The sequence below is a fragment of the Alosa sapidissima genome, chromosome 1 (genome assembly GCF_018492685.1).
Source record: "Alosa sapidissima isolate fAloSap1 chromosome 1, fAloSap1.pri, whole genome shotgun sequence".
Taxonomy (NCBI): Eukaryota; Metazoa; Chordata; class Actinopteri; order Clupeiformes; family Clupeidae; genus Alosa; species Alosa sapidissima.
The window spans coordinates 17,608,647-17,634,252 of NC_055957.1; the positions used below are offsets into that span (position 1 = coordinate 17,608,647).

At 39.9% G+C, this 25,606-nt stretch overlaps 1 protein-coding gene across 5 annotated transcripts; it reads left to right on the forward strand.

Annotated features, from left to right (window-relative positions):
• Positions 1-7,210: 7,210 nt before the first annotated feature.
• Positions 7,211-24,843, forward strand: slc24a2 (solute carrier family 24 member 2). Of its 5 annotated transcripts, none has more exons than XM_042089975.1 (11): positions 7,211-7,314; positions 9,602-10,692; positions 12,397-12,453; positions 17,184-17,219; positions 17,955-18,063; positions 18,917-19,012; positions 19,147-19,220; positions 20,366-20,500; positions 20,915-21,004; positions 22,242-22,408; positions 22,840-24,843. In XM_042089975.1, the coding sequence occupies exons 2-11, from the start codon at positions 9,760-9,762 to the stop codon at positions 23,087-23,089; spliced, it is 1,947 nt and encodes a 648-aa protein (XP_041945909.1). In that variant the 5' UTR covers positions 7,211-7,314; positions 9,602-9,759; the 3' UTR covers positions 23,090-24,843. The 5 variants fall into 5 exon arrangements, with proteins under 5 accessions (XP_041945909.1, XP_041945899.1, XP_041945916.1 ...); XM_042089965.1 differs by having other exon boundaries at positions 7,217-7,440; XM_042089982.1 differs by having other exon boundaries at positions 7,217-7,440; positions 18,941-19,012.
• Positions 24,844-25,606: the final 763 nt, after the last annotated feature.

Sequence of the window (25,606 nt, forward strand, 5' to 3'; positions counted from 1 at the left end):
ATCCAGATAATTTGGGCCCTATGACAGACAATAATTCTGGGGGGGTGTCTCTCTGGGGGCCCCCTGTCAGTGCTGGGCCTTAGAATCGTCCTAACGCATGCACGCAGGCACGCAGGCACGCACACACACACACACACACACACACACATTGTAGCCTTGACAACCCACTTGTGACATGGAAATCTTAACATTTTTATATTTTTCTCTAATGCTCTAAAGGTTTCGACCTTGCATATGCCATGTCCATATAGTCTTTTGAGACAGGGTAATTTGTATGGTCTGGTTTAAAGAAAATAATGTTAATGCTTGAACATGCTGTGCTAGACTGTCATAATGTAACCTTTTAGGTCAGTGTTCTGAATTGTTAGGTCAAGTGTTCATGATCTTTAGCAATCGTATTACAACATGTGCTCCTCCAGGCAGCTGCCTTTCATAATACATGGTAATGCACCATTCTTGCACAGTAGAGCACGGAGTGCAGAGATGTGAGACAATGAGGCTTGCTGGTGGATTTCACTGTAGCTTCATGTTTGCCATATAGACTGCAAGTAACACTGTCAACTGTAACTCTCCACGCCTTATCTTTAGATATCACTCTTTCTGCTGTTTGGTCTGTCTGTTTGTCTGTTTGTCTGTCTGTCTGTCTGTTTGTCTGACTGTCTGTCTGTCTGTCTGTCTCTCTACTCCTAGTTCCAGTCTGATTGCAGATAGTCATGGTAATGCGCAGTGTGTTTGAGCATATTTTACTGTACATGATAATATTCACTGCCTTTAGAGTCTTCACACATCATGCAAATGGTAGCAAAGGTCACACAGGTCTCCAGTGTGCACATCGACTGAACAGCAGTGTGATAGTGAGAAGGTAAACTCAGCATCAAAAAGGCTGCGTGCAACTGCAATGTCCTAAATGGTTCAATTGATGACATCAGCACTTGAATCACAGCGCCTTGTTTCGATCTGTCAGTTTTTAGAATGCTTTTGTTGTGGGGGGCAAAGGATTAACAACAGGCAAAAACTCCAAACTCCAAAAAACAATCTCCAAAGAGCTATTGTTTATTCTTGCTATTTTCCTTCATTTTCATTGTTTTATTTCATTAGGCTATTGATTGAATTGACATTGCTGTTTAGTATTGCTATTCTCCTTAATGTAGTCTGACCAACATTTTAAATTGTTCCCTGTTAAATTTAAGTATTATATTGTTGATGTATGTCGCTTTGGACAAAATCGTCTGCCAAATCCCATAACCATAAGCATAACCATAACCATAAATTACCAGTAGATGGCACTGTTTCCATTAGCCAGCCAGAGCCATGCAGCCAGTCTTCAGGAATGTTTCAGTTTGTTGTGTGCTGCCAGTTCAGAGATTTAAAGTTTTTTTATTATTATTATTATTAAAAGGAACCATGCATTGCACAAAATACATTTCTACATCTTTATTTTAGCCTGAAGGCCGATACCCTGCAGATGGCATGTAGTAAATACACCCTGCAGACTCTGATATACTGCACTATTTACCCATACAAATGTGTATAGTCCCTATAAGAATATATCATGATATATTGTCTTCTATACTCAGACATGGGCAGTATTTTAATTATGAGTATTTTAAATACGTATTTAATTACTTTGCAAGATTGGAAAAAATGCAATGTTGTTTGTAACAAAATACTTTGAGGGATTGTATTTAGAGTATTTCAAAAAGAAAAATCTGTAATTTTTTTTCTCAAATAAGCCAACATTTCAGCACTCAGTTAAATATACCTATAACCATGATAACCATGACAATAAGATATGCTTATCATAGTCTGGGAGACAAAGGCCAGAATCTTGGTGAACCTGGTTTTGTCGGTTAAAGTTTTTTTTTTTTTTTTTTGTCCACCACAGACACAGCAGAAAGCGTCAAGATGACTCTGACTGAAGAGGGCAGATCCGTGGGTTGCTGCTACCAGGGTTTGTTCAGCCCCGGTTGGGTCACCTGAGTGAGGGTGTATTATGTTTGAAAGACCCTAAACACCCAAAGACCTCAGGTAACATCACTGATGATGTGCCCTAGCATTGCATCATGAAGATGGATCTGAAAGAATGCTGTTTCTTGCTGCCTAGGGGCTAATCCATGATAATAGAAGAGGGTGCCCACCCGGTGATATCCCTTATATTCAGCTCTAAAGTTGATTTGATTTGTCCATAAAAATGCCAATTTCATTACCCTTTTCAAAGGACAAAATGTAAACCCATTTTTCCTTTTTCTTGCAGTAATATGCCATATTGTGACCAACTTAAAAGTGTTAGAGCCAACTTTTCTCTTATACGATCCCCTCTGGATATGTCTGAAGTTGGGAAAAAAACAAAAAGAAGTCAACTGAGGGAGCCAAAATGGTCAATACGGGTTGTAAACACAATTAGCAACTGTGTAAAGTGCTACAAGATTAAAATTAAGATTACAAGATTAAAAAAAAACGATACAAATAAGATAATGAGGGAGACCATTAGGACATGGACCCCATAAGACCATGACCTTTGACCCCATGACCTTGAGTACCTAAAAGCTACCTAAAGTACCTAAGATGTTCATTTTCACTACAGGACAGTATTAAAACCACTTAATGGATATGACATGAGGATTTATGCAATGGATAACATCCGCCGAGGTGTCCTGATATGCAGAAATAATGGAGTTTTCTCCACCAAGTTAATTCATTCTATATTTTAAGACACCTTACACAGTATGCTATTCTTTTTGTCCTCACATTGCCAGTCATGTATGTAAGCAATAGGCATGTATTTATAGCACAAAAAGGGAAATGCTGTTCAGTTTAAAAAGAGGCCGACCTGTTAAATTTGTCATACTACTTTCATTGGTTACGGAAATGATGGTGGGTAGTTTGCTTTGTTACAGTTGATTCCACTGTTGTGAAGCCTGCTTGTTGTCAGTTCAATCACTGTTTACATTCATATGGGACGGTGATTGCATTTTCTTTTAACCAGATCTACCGGTACTTCATAGAAGCCCCAATGTACAGAATTAATAGCCCTCCAGCCAGTCAGAAAATAGTATTTCTTGTCTCTTGTGAATACGTTTTTAATAATATACCTTGTAGTTTCTTTTTAAAGTTGGTATACCATGATTATTGTGTGGGTATTTTTGTATTTTCAATTACCAATTACTTGTATTTTAACTAAATCCATTTTTCACATCAGTATTTTGTATTTTATTTTGTTACATTTTATGAGCCAGTATTTGTAGTTTGTAACAAAAAGAAAATTGATGTATTTGTGTCCACCTCTGTCTATACAGTACCAGTGAAACGTTTATGGGTTTTCTTTATTTTTACTATTTTTACATTGCAGAACAAAACTGAAGGTCAATACTATAAAATAATACACACCTTATATACAGGCCTAAGCAAAACAGAGAAAACTAAATGTTTTGTAGTGTAGACTCTACACAAAACAGCCAGGACAGCTTCACACTCTTGGCATTCCCCCAACCAACTTAAGGTAGACATGTGGTTTTCCACCAGTCTCAAAGCAGTTTCCATACACGCTGAGCACTTGGTGGCTGCCAGTAGAGTTCAAAGCAGTCATGAAGGTTAACGGAGGCCACTTTGAAGAATATAAGGTTATACTTTACTTGACAGTATCGACATAAGAGTGACATGAATGTGTCATAAACAAGTCATAAACATTTATGACATAACGCTTCTGTCATTCAGTTTTTGTCATAACAAGTTAGGGTTAGGATTAGGGTTAGGGTTCATGTGTCATGACAGTGTCATATATGTTCATGACAGTGTCATTTCACTCTTATGTTGATACTGTCAAGTAAAGTGTTCCCGAATATAATACATTAAAGACAATTTGTTTTCTTCTGCATACTTATTACTACCCTAGGAATCCAGAGACTCGCGGGAGCACAATATCAATTTGCTCAGCGAGAGACTGGCAATGAGTAATGATGCACGTTACTTTTTCCCCTTGCATCGCGGGGAACCAATCACATCTGTGTACATGTATATAGGCGGGCCAGAGGCGAGCTAAACAGATGACAGTCATAGTGTTATCCAATTGCTTCGAAGTCTGGAATCAGTCAGTAAACATTGGTCGTATAGTGTTATCCAATTGCGTGGAATTTCCAGGCTAACTTATTACTTCAGTTAGTTCAAAATGCAGCTGCTAGACTACTAAGTGGGTTTAAGAAACGTGAGCACATAGGCCTAACTCCTGTGTTGGCTCATCTGTACTGGCTACCTACCACCTTACTGTCTTATTGTATTATTATTATTATTATTATTATTATTATTATTATTATTATTATTATTATTACTATATATATATATATATACTTTTGTTTTGTTTTTATATGTGAAGCATTTTGGATCAATTCTGTTGTGTTAAATGTGCTATATAAATAAAGTTGACTTGAATTGCCTTGATAATTATATTGATGTTTTATATACAGTACAGATACTTTTTTGAGCTTTGGTATCCCTCTGCAGTGTACTGCCAGTCTTACTACCTCCCTATAGAGCAAGAACAAGAACCCAGACACGCCTCTGTTCAGACAGGCTTTATGTTTGGAGGTGATACAAAATTAGTATGTGCAGGAAGCTTTGCACATGACCAGATGTCAGTTAGCCTACTTCTGAATCAGGTGTAGCCAGCAATGTTAACATCCCCAGACACTGTGCCATGCAACTCCACTCCTGGCACGTAAGAGATTTGTATCTCATGCTTTTGTCTCTGTTAGAGGCTTATTGATTTATGGGACACTCTAGGCAAATACTGGCCAGGTCTCAAATGATAGGTGCCTAGTTTGAGGTGGACAGTTTTTCACCTCGGCAGCCCATGCTGCAGGTCTGCCTGCCTGCATCACCTCATGTGCACTTATGCAACCTCCACCTCCTTGGCTGTGCTAATCCGGTGAGATTTAGAGCCTCTGCCCGCCTCTCTGAAATCCTGCCACGATTAAAATAGGATTAGGCCTCATCTTCTGGACCTGATATCTCCATCACTTTCCCCTTGAAATCAAAGTTCCTGCTGAGCAAGGCACATTGGTCAGTGACAAATCCTCGGCCCCCTGCAGAGAGATACCACCACAAGTGGTTCCTCTGTTATCTGCTTCCCCTGTCTCTCTGTCAGCCTTTTTTTCTCATTTATTCATTCATTCAACCTTTATTTATTCTCGGAGGGTCATTGAGGGAAGTCCTCATTTTCAATGAAGCCGAGATTACAGAAACAATGAAGTAACAAGATGTAAAAAGAGAGAGAAAAAAAGTATAGGTATAAGTCTAGGCCTATACATAAAATAAAACAAAGTAAAATAAATTATGACTCCTTCATAGTCCCCCTCCCTCCTTTCTGTCATTTGTAACCAGAACTACAAGTTCTGTTGCAAGACAGTTCACACATGGATGTTGTATCCCATAACATCATGGCAACCTCTGCCCTAAAGCATGGCTTACAGTAGAGGCACCTTTGACCTGTTATTTTATTTCTCCTCTTCGTGCACCGTATGGTGCACTGGACAACTGTGTTGGGGATTAAAGACTGTGCTCCTTCTCTCTCTCTCTCTCTCTCTCTCTCTCTCTCTCTCTCTCTCTCTCTGCCATTGATCTGAGGGGTATTATGACAGATGGGCCTGTGAGGCTTGGTGCTTTCCAAGGCCTGGGTGCAACAACACAGTAGGTGTTGGTGTCCACTCACAGTCAGGGCAGAAGTGCTTTAAATTGAAAATCTGCTCATTTCAATTATTTGCCCTGTGAATTTGCAGTTTAGTGTTTGCATTGTCTGTTTCGTGGTACATTTGAAGTAAATTGAGCAATGAATTTGAGATAATATACTCTATATGATCTAATTAAGTAGATCTAATTAATATGAACAAATTAAGTATCTGATTTCATAACTCACAGCATGAAGTTTACCACTTTCACTGTGAACATTGTTTCCACAGTGTCCTTGTAGGACAAAAATAATCTGTTCCTTACTAAGACAGTAGTATAGTAAAATTGTCTGTTTTTATAAGTGAGGTTTTAGGCCCTCTTTCTTCCGTGTCTCTCAGACTCTTGTCAGCTGTCTCTATTGTCTCCTGCCCTGTATCCCAGAAAAGCCCTTTACAGCGAAAAGGTAGAGAACTGACCACAGTGACCAAGATAAGCTTGAATGTCCTCAGCCGAGACCGAGTCAGGTCTCACACTCCTCGCATTGGCAGCTATTAACAGACAGGCAGGCAGGCAGCAGATTTAGCACTTACTCCTCCTAATCTTCTCTTTGACAAAACGGCATTAATCTATCAATCTATACCGGTGGATTAACAAGCATTGTGTCATTTCTCCTTGTGGGTTGCAGACTCATGTTCCCAGGATCTGAGACATTGAGATGTAATTTCATGTGTTTCAATTCAGGTGTGAAATCCAAATTAATCTGCGGAGGAAAGTCTCTCTTGCATGGTGAAGCCAGACTGACTGACTGGTTACATAATTTCTGACTTGGCTTAGGCCCTTCTGTCTAAACTTAGGCATGACCTTACCAAAGAGCAGCGTGAAGGTCATGCTACTTTAAGTGCCCAAGCACAGTGGCCCTGGGGTTGAGTTTTATCGCTGCAGGGGAACAAAGTGTCTGAGAAGTCCATGGAGTCACTGTCACAGCACTGATTCATAGATTAGCGTTTTAACCCAATGACAGCTTGTGCAGGGAAATTATCTGAATCTGCCCAGACAATCTCTCTGCAACTTCACTCAACTCAACTGTGTGCATAGTCAAAACCATGTACTTTGAAAGAGGCATAGCTTTACATCACACGATTAGTTGTCAGATAACAAGTAGGCCTAGGTCTATACTTCATATTTCATTCATCATTTTTTCACCTATTGTACATTGCTGGCAACATAAGCATGTGTGGATTTGTAGACTATATTATATGACTTTCCCAGTCGTGGTTCTTCCTGATAGTGAAATAATGCAAAGAGCTCTAAGTGCACTTCCAATGAGAAAAAAAATAATACTCAAACTAAATGATATCTCATCTGGCTCCTTACAGTACTAGCAGTCGTGTGAGTCAAGGTTATAATGTAGACCTGTAAACCTATACCCATCTATGTCATGGCCTAAGAGCAGGCGTGCTCTCTGGGATAGGACAGATGGGTGGGGGAAGAGGTGTAATGCGGTCATCACTAGCTCCTCCCTGTACCTCGCTAAGCACTGTGTGGCAACCTCACATTTGATCTCTAAGCACGCATAGGCAGACGGTGAGATTTGCGTTCGCTGATAATTCCCTGGCCTCGGACTTCTCCTTTATCGACAAGACGAACACATCGGTAAACATTCTATTTGATTTTCCCTACTTTCTTTGACTTTTTGGACTTCTAGATGCGCCTTTTTAACCGATGACTTGATTGAACGCCAGAGACTGGAAACCCCCCTGGCTCACATCTTAAAACGAGGTTCAAAAACATTTTATACAATAATTGTATGTAGCTTTATAGATACATAGACGTAGCATAAGTAGCGATTCATGTTCTGCCTGTTTTGGTTTGAATTCAATGTTGGTGTGAATGTGGGAATTGGACAACTGCGTAAAGTGCACAAGGCAGTGTTAACTTCAGTCTATCTTTCTACTAATTGCTTTTGGATAATTTCTTAGTTTTGTAGTGTTGCATTGAATTTGTTGCATACTGTTGTTATAAATGTTGGTTTAGCCTGGAGGCCGCATATTATTGGCCATATTGCTGAAGAATGAAGGGAAGCATAATCTATGCCATTCATACTTTGCAATAGGCCTACATGACAAAACAAGTTATTAGCATATATTAATTTGCTGAAATTAATCCATTGTCGTAGGCATGCACGTAAACTGTAGGTAGGCTAATGGTAATAATAATAATAATGATAATAACAATAATAAACGCAGTTAGTGAGGCGGCAAAGTGGGGTTGGGGGGAGAGCAGCGAAGGCTCAATGTGAAAGTAAGTCTCGTGTTAGGATGCGCCTTAAACCTTCTTATCCTAAACCCCATAGCCTTATTAGCCTTCCACTGAAGACGTTTTTAAAAGGATTTTTTTTTTTAAATCTTATTTTACTTCATGGTGGTAGAATAGGTTATCAATTTAGGTAGAGTAATAGCCTACCAAAGCAAGTTTTTAGTGCTTCACAATTGCCCTGAGCAAAATAAAAAAAAACACTAAAATAAGAAAACACAAATAACAATTTGGAAACAAGAGTCCTCAGCCTGGTGACTGTATTTTAGTAGCCTACTCAGCATAACCAGAACTTTCTACAGGTCACTGAATATATACAGTATCAAGTATGTCCAGTGCATGCACACTATCAAATGTTACTTATGTAATGAAAGGGAAATATTATGGAGACTCATCTAGACTACTCACACTATCCATTATCATAGTAACCAATTCCATCCAGGTAGCCCATACTTCTAGGCAGTGTAGGCTACTTTAGTACCACCTGCTTCTGTCCTAACCAGTTTACTTAACCTTTCACCTTGAGGTCACCACTGACTGCTAGGTTTAAATGAAGGATCCAACCTATATTAAGCTACTGTAATACTGCAGCTTTTAATTGTGTGTCATCGTAATTAAGTGTCATCGTTTTACCATTCTGTATAAAAGTCATATTTGGCCATAAAACTCACACAATTAAACAGTCATGGATAAACAGACTTGCAAGATTTACTGTAGATTTACAAGCTTTACTCTAGATTGGGTTTATCTGCAAGGCCATGCATGGCCAGCGCGTGTATGTTTAAATTCCAGTTACTAATGATAAGCAGACTTATTCATGCAGAAGAAACATGCTATAAAATGTTGCCAGCATAGAATGGCCACCCCACTGTAGAATTGAATTCTGTGAGAAAATGATGCCTAATCTCTCTAATGTCTGAAAAGATATTGTTCCAACTTAATTCCTGTCTTCTGTAGCAGTGGTGTGAAATCAGTGGTTCCCAATAGGCCACAATGGAATCAGTAGATCAGAAAATACTATACTGTGTACTGAACACTGTGGGGGGTGATGTGTGTTGATGTCATGCGTTTTTTGTCTGATTGCCATGTGACTTGCCACATGGCTAGTGCTAGCCAATCGGAGGCATGTAGTCACCAAGGACTAAGCCTCTCCAGTATTGCAGGCCAATCTGATCATGGCCGTTGAGAAGAATAATCTCAGATAATATGCTATAAGCCTTTATAGATGTTTTATAACAGGTTATAAAGACGGTGGCAGATAAAAATCAGAATGGGAAGATGACATCATCAGATCATGACATCATGACAAAAGTACACAAACAAACTGAATGATGTGCAAAAAGGGAATTTTAGTTTCTGCACATTTCAGAATGCAAATGTGGCTTGATTGTGGCCTTGGTAGTTAGTGTTGCATACTTTACCACATACAAATGTTCAAGCCAGATGCAGTCCCTGGGGATAGGGATATTTATGTAGTTGTGTAATGTTTTTTTTTTACAAAGTTCTCTCTCTGTGTTTGATGATGGGCAATAATCCAGCAACCAAACATGGTGCCTTTTGTAGTTGTACAGATGTTGTCTATGATTTTAATGCCTCTTTCTTTTCTCTCGTTGTCTTTCTCTGACAGGAACTATTATGAGGAAACCTTTGGGGACTCCAGACCCTGTCAGGTACCGAGGCGCCTGCAGTTTTATTTAAAAAGCAAACAGCTGCACCATGTGCACAGGGCCCTAGGCCTGAAGCCACGACTGTTGGAGTCACACAAGCTCTCCCCTCTTCTCCATCATGGTTCTTCGCCCCCGCACAGACATGGGCCAGTGTGAGGCTCACTGGGACCCCCGGAATACAAGAAGTCATCGGCTTCACATGCGCAGAAAATTCCGGCCGTCTCGCATCATGGGATTCGTCCTGGTTTTGGTGGCGCTGTGTGTGCTCTTCTCTTGGAGTGCCTTGAAGTGGACGGTAGTGCCCGCTTACCAGAGCTGGTTTTTTGGTTCCTCTTCGTCCTCCTCTTCCTCCTCCTCGTCTGATGCCAGCCTGTTGTTGGAGACGGCGCCACACAGAACCCTGCTCTCCAGCGATAAGCATGCCAACGCCACTGCCTCCCCTGACGACCATCCCATTGCCATGCGGTCATCAGAGGAAGGTGGGGACTACCCCACGGACTTGTTCTCCCTGGAGGAGAGGAGGCAAGGCTGGGTGGCGCTGCATATGTTTGGGATGTTGTACATGTTCATCGCCTTAGCTATCGTGTGCGACGAGTTTTTCGTGCCAGCGCTGACTGTCATCACGGAGAAGCTGGAGATCTCCGACGATGTGGCCGGGGCCACCTTCATGGCGGCCGGTGGGTCCGCTCCAGAGCTATTCACCTCCGTCATCGGGGTCTTTGTCTCTCACAGCAACGTGGGCATTGGCACCATTGTGGGCTCGGCCGTATTTAACATCCTGTTTGTCATTGGGATGTGTGCAATCTTCTCCCGGGAGATCCTCAACCTCACATGGTGGCCCCTTTTCCGGGATGTGTCCTTTTACATCATAGGCCTGTTGATGCTCATTGTGTTCTTCCTGGATAACTACATCACCTATTATGAAAGTATCGGCCTCCTTTCGTGCTACATTTCCTATGTGACCTTTATGAAGTTCAATGCTTCGGTCGAAGTTAAGGTCAAGAGCTTATTGGGCCAGAACCAGGTGGATGAGCTGGACTCTGCTCCCAAGGTGAGTGTGGTCAATGATGGTTAGCAAGGGAGAAGAAACCTGGGTTCAGAAGTCATGAGATTCACATCAGTCACCGGTAAACCATCTGAACTTACTGATACTGTAACCAGTAGGGAGACATTCTGGGTGCAGAATCAGCTGGTTCAGTTCACAACTGGGGCAAATACATGGTCACACCTACTCTTAGCACCTGAATTTATTCAATAATGATTTTTTCTGTCCATCTCCACTCAATCTCTTTATTGTACCCATCTTTTGGTAGCCATTGCTTCACACTTTACACTGTACTGAACTCAAAAATAGTGGTCTTGGCTTACTTATACCTAGAAGTTCTTTCTGTGATGAACCATAGTTCTCAAAATGATGTTCTGGGGGATAGTGGGATGTGCCATCCAAAACCTTCTATCTTCATCTACTGATGGATAAAGATTTGTCTTAAGGTGTCACCTGTGCAGTGCTGGCATTGGTAGTTCCTTTATGGTACATGTGCTGACTAAGCTCTCATTTTGCGCAGGCAGAGGTGATCTTCAGGCTACCCAAGGACTTGGGTCCCAGCCAGATCAGTTAGCCATACTTACTTACTGTGCCTAACTAGAGCCACCAGAAACTAGCTTACCTGCTGAACACTAACTCCTCCTCCAAATCCCAGTCCCCCACACCAATTCCAACACTCCCAGCAGGTCACAAGGCCTCTTTTGGAAGCTGGTATGCCTGTCTTAGAAGGCCTCAAATGTTTTTTGGTATATGCCACTTAACAATAATGCAAAGTATAATTGGATGAAATGCCATATTTGAGTAATTTACATTTCAGCTATCACCTGTGCGGTTAATGAGTTGCTCCATCATGTGACCAAATTCTGACCTCCTTACAAATTAGAAACAGCATTGTATTATAGTGTATGTTTCTTGACTGTAATTTGAGAACAAACAAACAAAAACAATGTATTTTACCAGAGGATTGAGTACACAGCAGTGTGTCCCTTTGTGATGGGAATACTCCTGGTACCCTAGTTCCCCCACGACCCAGGCATGTGTCCTTTCCTGTTTTACTGAGTCAATCAAGGAACGGCATTCATTCAAAATCCAACGTTTTTTTCCATTTCCCCTAAACTCACAGAGTGATATGGACTGAAAAAGGTTGTTAATGCTTGTGGGAAGTAAGGTCAAGCGTGATGTGATATCAACCCCAGTTGGAAGAACCTTAGCTTGCGTGGCAAATATTCTCAGACAGCATAAACACGGACCAGCCACACAATGACACAATCCCCTGTAACTAGCATACCATGAGTTACATTCAAGAGTTCTATCTAAATAACCAGATAAGAATCAAACCATTTTTTCTTTTATTAGAGTTTTTAACTTGTCAGGGTTGTCAAAGTCACAGAGCATTTTGCCAACATGATGGACCTGAGGTTAATATGAACCTTCAGACCTTGCAGATCAAACGCCTTTCACATTCACATGTGTGTTCTGTACTGCATGCTGTAAGCTTGTGTAATGACTTGCTTACTGATCGTATACTGTCTTTATGTCACCTCACAAACTGCACAGACAAAACAGGTGATCAAAGTGAAGCAAAGCATAAATGCTAAATCAATGGAACTCAGCCATTCAAATTGGCAACTAAAGCAATAACTAGAGTATACAGTGATGCATATCATCTTCTGAAAGATATGTCAAACCTGTTGTGTTTCTTTTGTGCAGTTGGAGTCCGATTCATTACTTTCTGATGCTATATGCAATCCGTCATACGGAGCACAGGTGAACTGCAATAGTTTCAGCTTGTTTCAGCAAAGTAGAGATCCCTTCTTGCAAGCATCAGGGACATATACTGTACCCACTACCACTGTAGTCTTGCAGGAGAAACAGCCAAAAAAAATCCTTTTGTTGAACATGTAAGGATGTTGTTCCATATTTTCCAAATCATCCATATACAACAAACATACAGTATATGATTCCAGCAAGCAGTACTTTTAAATGTACAGTATCCATGTACAAACGTTGGATATCGGTATAAATTAAAATAATCAATCAAATGAAAATGCATTGCTGTACAGTATTTACACTATTTATCCAATTTCAAGACACATACTTGTGTCTTGATGGTCATTCTTCTTGCATTGGCAAGACTACTTGCCTTTAAAGAAAACCAATGATCTGTGCAATTACTCAGAGGGGGATAGCCAAAAGTAAATATGTTGCACTCATTTAGTTTTTTTTACATTTGGCAAACAAACTTTTGAACAAACTTTCTTGCTGTTGGCAGAGGCAGGTTTCATGTGGTCCAACAGCCCATGAACTATGTTTGGCTGCTCCCTGGGCTAGTTCAGAGGTAATCCCAATTCAAGCTTGTGATCCAATTAGCTTACCTATATATAAACAGGTGCCTCTGACTGTCCCCAGAAAATCACAACCCCCACTTCACATGAAGTACGTAGAGTAGTCCTCTGAAACATTTCAACATGCTGAGGCTTGGTCTGTTTAGTTCAAGACCTCTAACGAATAGAGAAGAGAACTGAGACTGAAGTGTCATTATGAGAGCTCACAATTTGCTTGGAAATGTTGTTCTTCCACCCTTGTGTTTCTAAGTCAGAAAGTCAGAAATACTTTAAATCCCTTATCAACTGCTTACCAAGAGTGACGGCAACAAACCCCCTGTGACTTAACAGAGTGGCCTATACATTCCACTACCATATGGTTAATCAAGTGGTTATAATATATATATTGCATTGGATATTGTTTTACTTGTTTTGGAAAAGTCTCACTTGTAGTCTAAAGTGGCCATGAGTGGAAATCTAAATTGAAATGGAAAAATAGCATGTACAGTGAAGTTTTTGAAGAATACATTTTTATAGGCATTATATTATTGTAGACAGTTTCAGGAAACAATTGAAGAATGCAAGATCTTGAGGATCATGAGATGAATGCTATAAGGGCACTTCATTAGGGTGTTAATTGAGGTGTTTGCCATTGTTACTCACAATTACAACAGCTATACTCCAGTGTGTGCATCGTGTTCTTTGTGTTCTGTGATCAGATCAAAAAAGGCTGAAAAAACGTCAGGTTTAGTTGTCACATTGTGGCTTGTTAGGTTGCTCTGGGAGTTCACACACTGGGTTGAAAGTCACTTGTGTCTAAATGCGCTTATCCCTTTCCATTAATCCTCTTTAGTTCTCCAGGGACTTTTTTACCCAAGTGTGGCCACTCCTTAAAGAAGCTATATGTCTTATTCAGAGATGCCACATTCTTTGTGCCTTTAAGATAGCAGTTTTTCCGGTGGCTGTGTACTTTTAAAAGTAATGTTGTTAAAGCAAATGATTTGCTTTAAAGTCTGACTTTTGGTTCAATGTGAGAATATTCATTGTGTCTCTTCTGTAGGGAATGATGTACAATGGGTCAGAGTAAGGAATCAGAAACTAACAGTTTTACAGAAGACAGCACATAGAATTAAGAGGGCAGTTGCACAACAAAGGTTTGATTATAGTATAAAAAATATGAAGCCAGATATTTGCTTTCTTGTGAGAGGTTTTAGATAGATTAAGAGTTTTAGTGTACATGTTGCTGAATGGGTGGTCTGGAAAGCCGGTTATGGGTAGCATTATGGCAGGCACCATGCACTTAGAGGCTGATAGTGTGAGATGTATGCTCCATATCTCATTACAAATACTGATGGAAGAGTTGACAGAGAACTGCAGAGGTAACAATCCCTGCTTAAATAAACTCCTTGAAATAAATCTGCAGGTGGTAACAGCCTATTTCCAATGCAGTGACTACTAAATAACATTTCAGTTAAGATGCCGAAGGTGTGGTAATGCAGACATGGACAAACTAGAATCACCCATTATTGTCATGGTTAATGGAAAAAAGTTCCATTATCCATTAGGAAATCAGTGTGTGTCTCTGCTGCATAACTGACATAAATTGTGCTCATACTTGCATGCAGGCAACACATCTAGGCAGGGTCTCTGGAGTCTGTAATAGAGTTTCTAATTGATTCCTGGTGAAGATATTCTGACAAATCAGCTCATGATACCAGCTCAGGACGTATTTACATAATTATCCCTTGAGGCATTAATCTTATTATGGTGAGTAAGATAGCAGCCCCTTACTAGTTGGCTTACAGTGTATTTAGATCATGTCCAAGAGCAGAATTGTGCTATCCTTTGTCGTAGTTCACAGTAATTGTAAGCTCTACTGAGAGATATGATAGTAATTTCCCCAGGAGACTATCCAATTCATCTCACAATGGAGCATCCATTATCCATAGCTGCAGTATATGGTGGGCTCTCTTTGGTTGGGCTAGTCTCTTATCATGTTGTCATTGCTGCTCTAGAACAGGCGGTTACACTTCACTTGAAGGTATCTACATAAGAGTCACTTGACACTGTCATGAACGTGTCATAAACATTATAAACAAGTCATAAACGTTTATGACATAACGCTTCTTGTCATTAAGTGTTATTCGGTTTTTGTCATGACAAGTTAGGATTAGGGTTCATGTGTCATGACAGTGTCATGTGTTCATGACAGTGTCATGTGTTCATGACAGTGTCATGTCACTCTTATGTAGATACCTTCAAGTGTTACCGAACAGGCTTTTCTCTTTCTGTGTTTAAGCTAAGACTCACCAATCAGCTTACAGGAAGGTGTGGCAAGAGGGAGAGGGTTCTGAAATGTGAGTGTCGTAACTCCCAGCAGTGAGGGAGGAGCACAGAGCTTAGGGTCAGGGAGAAACGTGCAACGTCCTTAAGCTGCAACAGGACATGGCAGTGATTAGACTCAATTACCCTGCCTGTGCTCAGGTTCCCATGCCAACCTATTTTTGGCTGCAAGTATCTGCACACTTGATATCAAGGTGTCAATTTGAACCTCCATGTATGCATAACTTTTGACAATGAGAGCTGACATTTTTGACAGTGTCAAAAGTATATCATATTATTCTAGCTAGCCGAGAATCTTTTATTGGAGGACACCAAAGCTGTCAACAGACAAATGGATAGAGATTAATATGAGGAATGGATTTAGTAAGATTAAGAACAATAGAATATTCTGACATTTGAACACACATGCACACTAAAATATTTTCCATTTGTGATGTCTAATCCTGTCAAAGATAGCTTTTTACTGATGCATCACCTCCCTGCTATGTGTTTTGTGTTTGTTCAAAGGCAGTCTTTCCACAATATATCTGCTATTTTCTGCTATGTTCGAGAGAAAAACATTAGTACCTTTGATTTAGAGACAAGTTGCTTTTGTGTTTGTGTCTGTTTGAATGTTGCTCCTTATCCAACACATCACACTTCTCAATTCAATCTGACTGTTCATTTAGTCTTTTTTACAGGTCAAATTATTATTATAACTACATTCAACATTACCTCTTTGTGCTCAGTTTTGTTGATAACCTCTCCGAAACATATTTTAGCTGTATAGACATATTTTCCTTGCATCATGAAGTTCATTTTGAACATGGAGGTACAATCACTAATTTTGTCATTAACTGGTATTACAGTCTTAACTATATATGGCAATTAACTCAAATCTCCTTGATTGCACTATTTGAGCTTTTGTGCTGGTCCGTCTCGATGAAATAAGCCTACAGGAGATATGTCTGTCTGAGATCATTTGCCTCGCTCCAAAGCCAAACTGTTTTTTCTGTAAACATGGAAAAGCTTTATTTCCCACAAGTTACATCTCACAAACAAAAATACTGCTTGCTATGGTATCATACTGTATCCACATTCAAGTTAAGAATAACACAGCAATTGTCTGTTTCTTATGGCAGATTTTAAAAATGACAAGTACTGTATATGTCCTGTAAAAGATGCTGGTGCGTCCTTGCTCAGTAATCCCTCTTCAAAGCAAATGCCAGTGTCTGCAGACTCAGTTACTGAACCAGGTTTTATCACGGGTTTATCACTGTGTCAAATCATTTTGTGTACACTCACAGAACAGATAACAAGAGCCATTCTTAAGGGAAGTTTCAGTGCCTTGGTAGAATTAAAATGATTTATAGTTGACACTATAAATTGATACTATTGATACTATATATTGACACTAAAAATGATTCTTTTGATGGACAGGGCATGGTTTATTTGATACCACCAATAGCAAGCTCTGCAGGCCCCTTTTCTCTAACAGTGAACTGCAGTTAACCTTTCATTTCAACCAGGCACTGAAACAGCTACCTGTATCATACAGCATCTCCTCCAGCACAGCGAAGGAGCAAATTTAAGGATTTGATCATTTGAAATGTGGTCATTTGAGTGTCTGTGTGAGACTAGTCTGCAGACACCGTCTTTAGTGTAACATGTTTAAATGTATGCATTAATGGACATATCCGACCACAGTAGAACTCCATGCCAGGCTGCTTTCATTTGGACCTGCCTAGTTCATTTCTGCCTCTGTCGCGCACGTCGGCAGTTATGCATATAGCTACACAGTCAGTAACACAAAATGATTATGCTCACAGTCTTCTGTTCTCTCCTCTAAAGGCTCCAGAACCCGAGCCTGATGAGCACAAGTTATCGGTATGTTCATTTTGTTTATTTTCAAGTATTTCGTTATGGTTTGTATAATATTGTTTATTTCCATTAGGCTGTTGATTAATTTGACATTGTTGTTTATTATTGATATTCTCCTTAATGTAGTCTTACCATGTTATTGTTTTTATATTATCGATTGAATGGACATTATTGTTTAATATTGCCTTTTTCCCTCATTTTCATTGTTTATTTCATTAGGCTATTGATTGAATTGACATTGTTGTTTACTATTGCTACTCTCCTTATTATAGTCTGACCAACATCTTAATTTGTTCCCTGTTAAATTTAAGTATTATATTGTTTTGTATTTGTGTGTCGGACAAAAGCGGAACCATAACCATAACCATTTCACGCAACTCTCAATTATTTGTTTGACATGAAAATTTGCAACCTTATCTGAAAGTGGGATCTATATATTTTCTGTTATGCTATATCTTATGCCATTTACAATCATTTCTGCTTTTGTGCAAGTATCCCTAGCTGTGCAGCTGAAGGAGGATGCCATTACTTACTTTTTAATGTCTGTTTGTCATGTAAAGATGATAACTTTAAAAAGTAAAGTAAAGTTCAAGAAAGCATGCATTTTATACAGAATTAATGTATGCTAATGACTTGATGCCAATACCCTCATGTAGTTAGCATCTTACATAAAAGCATGAATGGGAAAGCTAAATTGATTGCCGGACATTGGTGCTAATGTGGACTGGTGACTGCCCACAGGCTAAGCCTCGCCTGCAGAGAGGAGGAAGCTCAGCATCACTACACAACACCCTGATGAGGCACAGCATCTTTCAGCTCATGATCCACACGCTGGACCCACTCAGTGAAGGTACACGGTGACTCATTCCCACCCAGTGGGATGGATGGGAAGACCCAAGGGGATCTTCTGCACATGCATGCTTGATTATACTGTTGGCCTGATATCAGGTTTGAGGCGAGGCATAGGGAAGGGTCAGGAATGATTAACTGTATCCTCTCCATGTCCTCAAACAGGTATTCAAACAACGGGTCTTCTATAAAATGGTTGGATAGCGTTAAGGGTTGGGCAAGACTGATGTCACTGCTTGAGAGTTGCTGTCTAACATTGTTTTATGTTATAGTTATATATCCAAGTGTGTTTTATTATCAAGTGCACAGGAGACCATGGATACATGGTCCCAAATCATACCTATGTTGTACACATTGACCATACACATTTGAAGACTTTAATAGTTAGAGAACAGTGGTCTATAAACAACTGGTGGCTTAAATAGTTACAGAACTAAGCCAAAAAGTGTGCTGATACACAAAAGATTGTTGATAAGGGCGGAAAGTGTTATGAGTGGTCAGTATGTGTGCATGTTTCTGAGTGGTCAGTATGTGTGCATGTTTCTAAGTGGTCAGTATGAGTGCATGTTTCTGAGTGGTCAGTATGTGTACATGTTTCTGAATGTGTTAAGTGCAGCCTGGTCACTATTTAAGGATCTCAGATCTTGCTGGGAACATTCCTAAGCCAATTAATGCCTGTCAACTGAACCTTGTATAGACCTATTAGACATGTAAGATTGTCCATCCATGTGACATAACAATCAGAATGCACAACATACATGACATGCTAGCCTAATTGCATCATGACAAAGCATCTTTTCTGTTATTTAAGTGTCTGTATGGGTTTTCACGCATTTCTCTTTTTTTGTGCCCAGACACTGATTATTCTACTTTTTCAGGGAGATTCAAAGAGAAAGTTGTTCAAATGCGTAACATTGCAAAGAGGAAAGGCGAGGACGAAATCAATGGGGGTTGGTACTATCTTGCATTGTAGAAATATCAATACCACAAAAGCAATCCTTTTTTTTTTGCACATTAATATTGTTTTAATTTTTAAAACAGAATCTGTCCAGCATCCTCAACTGTTTATTTCCCTCTTCTGCAGACAAAAATCTCCCCAACAGCTCGAATGTTGCAGTGGAGGTCACACCACCCATGAATGGCAGCGCTGTTGGAGGGGTAAGGGTGTCAGTCCAGTGTGCTTATACTCACAGGTCCCTGTATATATCCGTGTCCATGTCAGTCCTTCCAAGAACAATTCACACCATCAAAGGCTGATGTAGGGAGTAGACTTTTCATTCATCCAGGAAAAAAGATGCAAAGTTAGGGGGCAGCCGTGGCCTACTGGTTAGCGCTCCGGACTTGTAACCGGAGGGTTGCCGGTTCGAACCCCGACCAGTAGGCACGGCTGAAGTGCCCTTGAGCAAGGCACCTAACCCCTCACTGCTCCCTGAGCGCCGCTGTTGTTGCAGGCAGCTCACTGCGCCGGGATTAGTGTGTGCTTCACCTCACTGCGCCGGGATTAGTGTGTGCTTGTGTAAATGTGTACATGACTCCTACAAGAAAAATCAATTCCTTGCCCTAGTTTTGACTATTGAGCACTGCTGTTACAAGATGTATAATCAAGTTTTGGTGTGTAGAAATATGTTTTCAATATAATGTTTTTTTGATTTAATTTAAGTAAATGTATATGAGCAGTGATCTGAAATAATCAAAGCTTACAGTTTAAACTCAGAACTGAAACTCAGTGATAGGCTTGAGGCTCCCTCCATCCCACAGCCGGATTGTGGCCACACTTATACCTTTACTTAATATAGTTATAGATATTTATATATATATACCTTGCCTACTCTCTTATATGTCCATATTTATTTTATGTTGGTCTCTAGACTTTATTCTTGCACTGTAGCACTGTTGGACTTACTCATTTGCACCATCACCATGACACTCACTCACACAGAGCACCTTACCTTACTATGCACAGAGAATCACAGGCTCAGTCCCTGCCTCAGTCATTGCAAGTGCCTCATGATTAATCACCCACTATGTGGATACTGTTTTTAGACTTGATTTAGATTTAGTGTTATTTAGTATAATTTGTATTTTAGTATATTCTTTATCTTCTACTGTCCTTATTGCTTAGTTGTGTTTTTTACATTATATACTTTTAATTACTTTTTTCTGCTGTTAGTGAATGTTGTGTGTGATGTCTGTATGCTACTGAGACCTTGAATTTCCCCTTGGGGATCAATAAAGTATCTATCTATCTATCTCTCTCTACCTTGACCTCATCAGAGTCATGTTTGTATTTCTGTATCATCCAGGAGGAGGAAGAGGAAGATGAGGATAAGCCCCTCAGTTTGGCATGGCCAGATACCAACCGCAAGAGACTGACATACCTCCTCATCTTTCCTATTGTCTTCCCTCTGTGGCTCACCTTGCCGGATGTCAGGAAAGATGTAAGATATTTTGCTCCTTTGAGACAGGGTTAGGGTTTGGTGATCAAAATCAAGCCAGATTAATGAAGCACTGAAGTAGCAACATAGCATTTGTGGCAGCTAGTTTAAAAAGTGAATTGACTGTCACCAATAAGTTTAATAAGATTCCAAAGGATTCACATTGCCAAGACATAAATACACTGCACTACACTACCTGCAGGTTAGTTCAATAAAAAGGTAAAGTGGTACTATCAGTTCAATGGTCCATTGGTCTAAGGCACACATCAACCCCTCATGGATTTCTTATTTTTTAGGGTTTCTTAACAAAAATCTGTTACTAAAGCCCATTATAGCAAAATGTGAGAATTAACACAGTGAAAATGTTACTATATAGATAATTATGTTCTAATGGAGTCCTCATCATTTTCCCTTCAGTCTGCAAAGCCGTTCTTCCCTATCACCTTCCTTGGGTCCATCAGTTGGATCGCAGCATTCTCCTATCTGATGGTGTGGTGGGCTCACCAGGTAAGCATTTGACAAGGACATTCCACACAAGCCCTATGATTTAAGAGAATATTGTTTCTCTGTTGGAGCCCAATTATGAATCTCCCTTCAAGCAAAAGTACTGCATAAAGGTCATGACAGCTCCCATCAATCGAGTTGACTTAATCATTACTAGGGTTGGGTATCGTTTGGGTTTTATCTGATACTGGTGCTAAATCGATACTTTTAAAAACGGTGCCGGTGCCAAAACGGTGCCTGAACCGGTAGGCTACTTTGTTTTTACACGAGAATAGTCTAAAGCATGAATTGCTTTTTTTTTATTGATTCAAATTTGAACATGAAATTAAACTGTTATATTCAATTTACTATCAATATCTCATTGCTTCTACGCTTAATACATTTAAATGTTAAAACAGCTTGCCATATATGTACAATGGTAAGATCTGCTTTCAAGTTTATGTAGTGTAGGCGGCTTGCCATAGAGTATGTTAAAACCGCTTGCCATGGAACTGGCAGGTCGGCACCGGTGCCATATGAGAACCGTGTTTCGGTGCCCAACCCTAATCATTATTGATGAATTTAAGTTAAATGTACTGAATTCAAAGATTTTAGCAAATAATAAATATTCAATAGCCATTGTGTGCCTCCACTGTTTCAGCCTCCCAAATAGCCTGTTACCATCAAACCTAAGTGTTGATACAGTATGTATATATATATATATATATATATATATATATACATAATTAATACAATATGTTTTCTTCATAAATTGCAGCAACTGTTTGGAATTCACATCACCTGTTTCACTTTGACCTATGGTCTAACATTTGATTGATTGCAGGAGGTCATGTATCTGGGGAATATCAGACAGCTTGTTCTGGCATGCTAAAAAAATCCTCTTATCGTAAAGCCAATTAACTGTTCTTAGCAAGCAGACAAACACTTTAAAGTCCTCTCGTTGCTTAATCCAAACAAAGAGTCAACACTGCAAGAGATATACAGTTCTGGGTGCAATGCTTTCATTGTTGTTCTCAACTTAAAATACAGTTTTGAAAATGAAACCACAACAATGCACATCACAACAAATACACAAGTGTTTTGGTGTTATGTAATATTACCTGTATATTTGGGGGTGTTTTTAGAAATTAGGTGTTTTTGCATGCAAATGAATTAAGTGTAGTTGGTAATCCTCTACACTTTAAATGTAAATGTACTTTAAGGGAACATGTTATACAGCTATTGTCAACTTCTTTTGCAGGTTGGAGAGACCTTTTGGATTACAGAAGAGATAATGGGATTGACTATATTAGCCGCTGGTACCTCAATCCCTGACCTAATCACCAGTGTCATAGTGGCTCGCAAAGGTCTTGGAGACATGGCTGTGTCAAGCTCTGTAGGGTCCAACATATTTGACATCACCGTTGGGTAAGAATGATGCACACAATGCTGATGAAAGCCCAGTAACTCATGAGCAAACGTATATACAAACCAAGACATTGTTTCGACCTTTAATACTCATCAATCAATTCATCAATACTTACCACCTTTTTATATGTACAAGTGTGTTTCATACATTTGGTGGCTCATAAATAATACACAAATTTTTGTTTGCAAAGAAATGTCCAAGATTGCAAAACATATGTCACTCAAAAGGCCTATCAAGTTCAGAAAATGACAACACAAGACATTGTAAATGTCCGTGAAGTCAAGCAGTTTCATCAAGCCAGACACAGTTGGCATAGTTTTGTAATTTCTGAGCTATTCATTCTTGTTTGCATGTGTGAGTAGTTCAACTTTTGTGACCCTCTCCAAACCCTCAACCGATTGATTCTAACTGCTGCGTTTCCTTTCTGTAGGTTGCCATTTCCCTGGTTGCTGTATTCGTTTGTGAACAACATGGCAGCAGTGTCAGTAAGCAGTGCTGGGCTTTTCTGTGCCATTGTCCTGCTCTTCCTCATGCTGCTGTTTGTCATCATCTCCATCGCCGCCTGCAAGTGGAGGATGAGCAAGCTGCTCGGTATGCTCATGTTCCTGCTCTACTTCGTCTTCCTCATTGTGTCCGTCATGCTGGAGGACAAAGTCATCAGCTGTCCCGTGTCCATCTGAGCATGAGACCACTGGCCTCCCCAAGCCTGACCAACCATGAGACTTCACAATACTCGCGCAGTGTTCACGCAAATGCATGTGTGGACACCCAACATCTGCACTGTGGACGCCACTGCTGAGGTCTTCTACTCTTTTGTACTAAAACTCAAAGACACCACTCTCCTCTTCCACACCCCCTAACATGGGGTCAGGTCATCTGGACACCAAGAGCAGACACCAAGCCTAAATATAACATCAGAATAAAACTACACAGCTATGGGGTACCTATAAATGCCCATAATATAGTATTGCATCAAGTGATACTGGTGGAATTATGTCTTCAAAAGATTTACACGAAAGCAAAAAAAAGAGACTGCTGACTGTGTTTTCCCACCTGAGGACACACTATGAGAGCAGCAATGGCAAACCAGCTGTCAGTCCAAAATGCTGCTTCTGCTGCTGAGGCTGTGATCTGGGACAAGAGCACATGAAGTGACTGAACTAGTGATACCAAAAGTCTGAAGACATAACGATATGAGGATACCATGCTACAGGAGCACAGGATGGCAATGCACAAAACACAGGGACAAGCTATCTAAAGGAGGAGGAACGAGTGTGTCTTTGTCTTAGGAGGCGTATGGCATGTCCTCGGAAACTGTATATTAGCGCTGACAATGCCAGTGAAAGGAATATATTTATCTATAAATGTGTATTTACTGTCAATTATATTTATATTTATAACAATCCACTTTGAAGTTGGTATGGTGCACTCCACAGAGGCATATGCAAGCCGGAGCCTTCTGTCGCAACAATGAATGTAAAATTTCACACTCAGTTTCCAAAGCTTGCAGAATGACAGGATAAATTTGCTTCATGTCATGGTATGGTGTTGATCAGTCACTTGTTGATCACTTGAATGTATGTTTGTTGGTTTGCTTGCTTACATTTAATTTCTTTGCATCAACTTTTATTATCCAGTAACCATTGGCCACAAGCCATAAGAGTAGTACTTGGGTTTGTAGTTCTATATCAAATAAAGCTACCTGTTGGCACAGACTGTGACAAACACACATACACATTTACACAACATGCTCAAAATGTCAACAAGCACACAGATGAAAAAATGGACATTATTTCATAATATGGGGTTTTGATGTAATAATATGGCAGTCTATCCTGTTCACATTCCCGATGAAGTTTTATATCTGTAGACAAAAATTAATGATCAGCACTGACACATATTCCCAATGGCCGCTCATATATCACTTATAATTGTAAATGTGTAATTATGGGGTTTTAGGTTCACATATCAAATGCATATGTTTCTTATATCACACTGCAATGATTTGTGATTTGTTAATAAAAATGTAGGGAGCTCTTTCAGAATGCACACCTATGCATAGAGTATTTATTGGTCTCAAGCAGTATTCTCTAAACACATCATCACAGCTTTTACTAGGCACAGGGATGGACAAGACCAATTTATATGGGATATGTTTAATATGTATAAATTGTCCTATTCAGGGCAGATTGTATGAAATATGCTCCGTTTAAATTGTTCAACGTGTTTGTGTTCAATTTCTAAGCAGACTATTTGAACTTGCTACCCATGAACACATCCCTTGTTTTTGCAGATCCTTCTGTAATCATTTGAGCTACAACCACCATTGCAGTCAAATTCTGAGCGTTTTATAGATAAGGGAACATGTATTGTACCCATTTTGATTGTACATATGACTTGACCATTATTGAAAATAAACTGAATACTAAAGAGACGTTGTGTGGTGTTCGCAAGTCCAGGGGACATGATAAACATTTTGCCAGACATGTCTGTGAGAATTACAGCTGTGAACCCTGTATCACAAAAGATTGCTTTGTTTAGAGTACTGATACAAGTTTCACTTTCTAGAAGCACTTAGTTACATAGGAAAATATGTGTAGTAGTACCCTCCGAAAGGGAGATGACAACTTCTGAACTATAGGAGAACAACAAGTCAATTGCCTTGTGCACAACACCTCTAGTCTTCCTTGTCAGTGTATTGGGTTGTCTTTCTATATAAAGCTGAGACCTTGGTTCAGTGTTACTTCCAACAAGGGAATGTGCCCATTTGCACTACGTCTTGTTACTGTGGCACATTGGCAGTAGATGCATACAGGTGAGGTACATTCCAGCCAAAACATTTTTAAATTTCATTTGATTGAAGTGTGAGCTACAAGATGGTAACATGACAGCACATGACTGTCCATAGGAACACTGTAGCGGTGCTACGTATGACTTGTGTGTGCACTGCACCAAATTTGTATAGCTAGCTTTGCACACACACACACAGTGAGCACACTAGGAGCACACATACACACCCGGAGCAGTGGGCAGCCCCTTAATACGGTGCCCGGGGAGCAGTTGGGTGTCTTACTCAAGGGCTCATCCGGTGATGTGGATGTGGGAGAACTCTCTTCTGAACAGAACGATTTTGGAGAATTATCTCAGAAAACACTTAGCAAGCCTTAATAGTGGAAAATTAGCGGGAATGTAAAGTT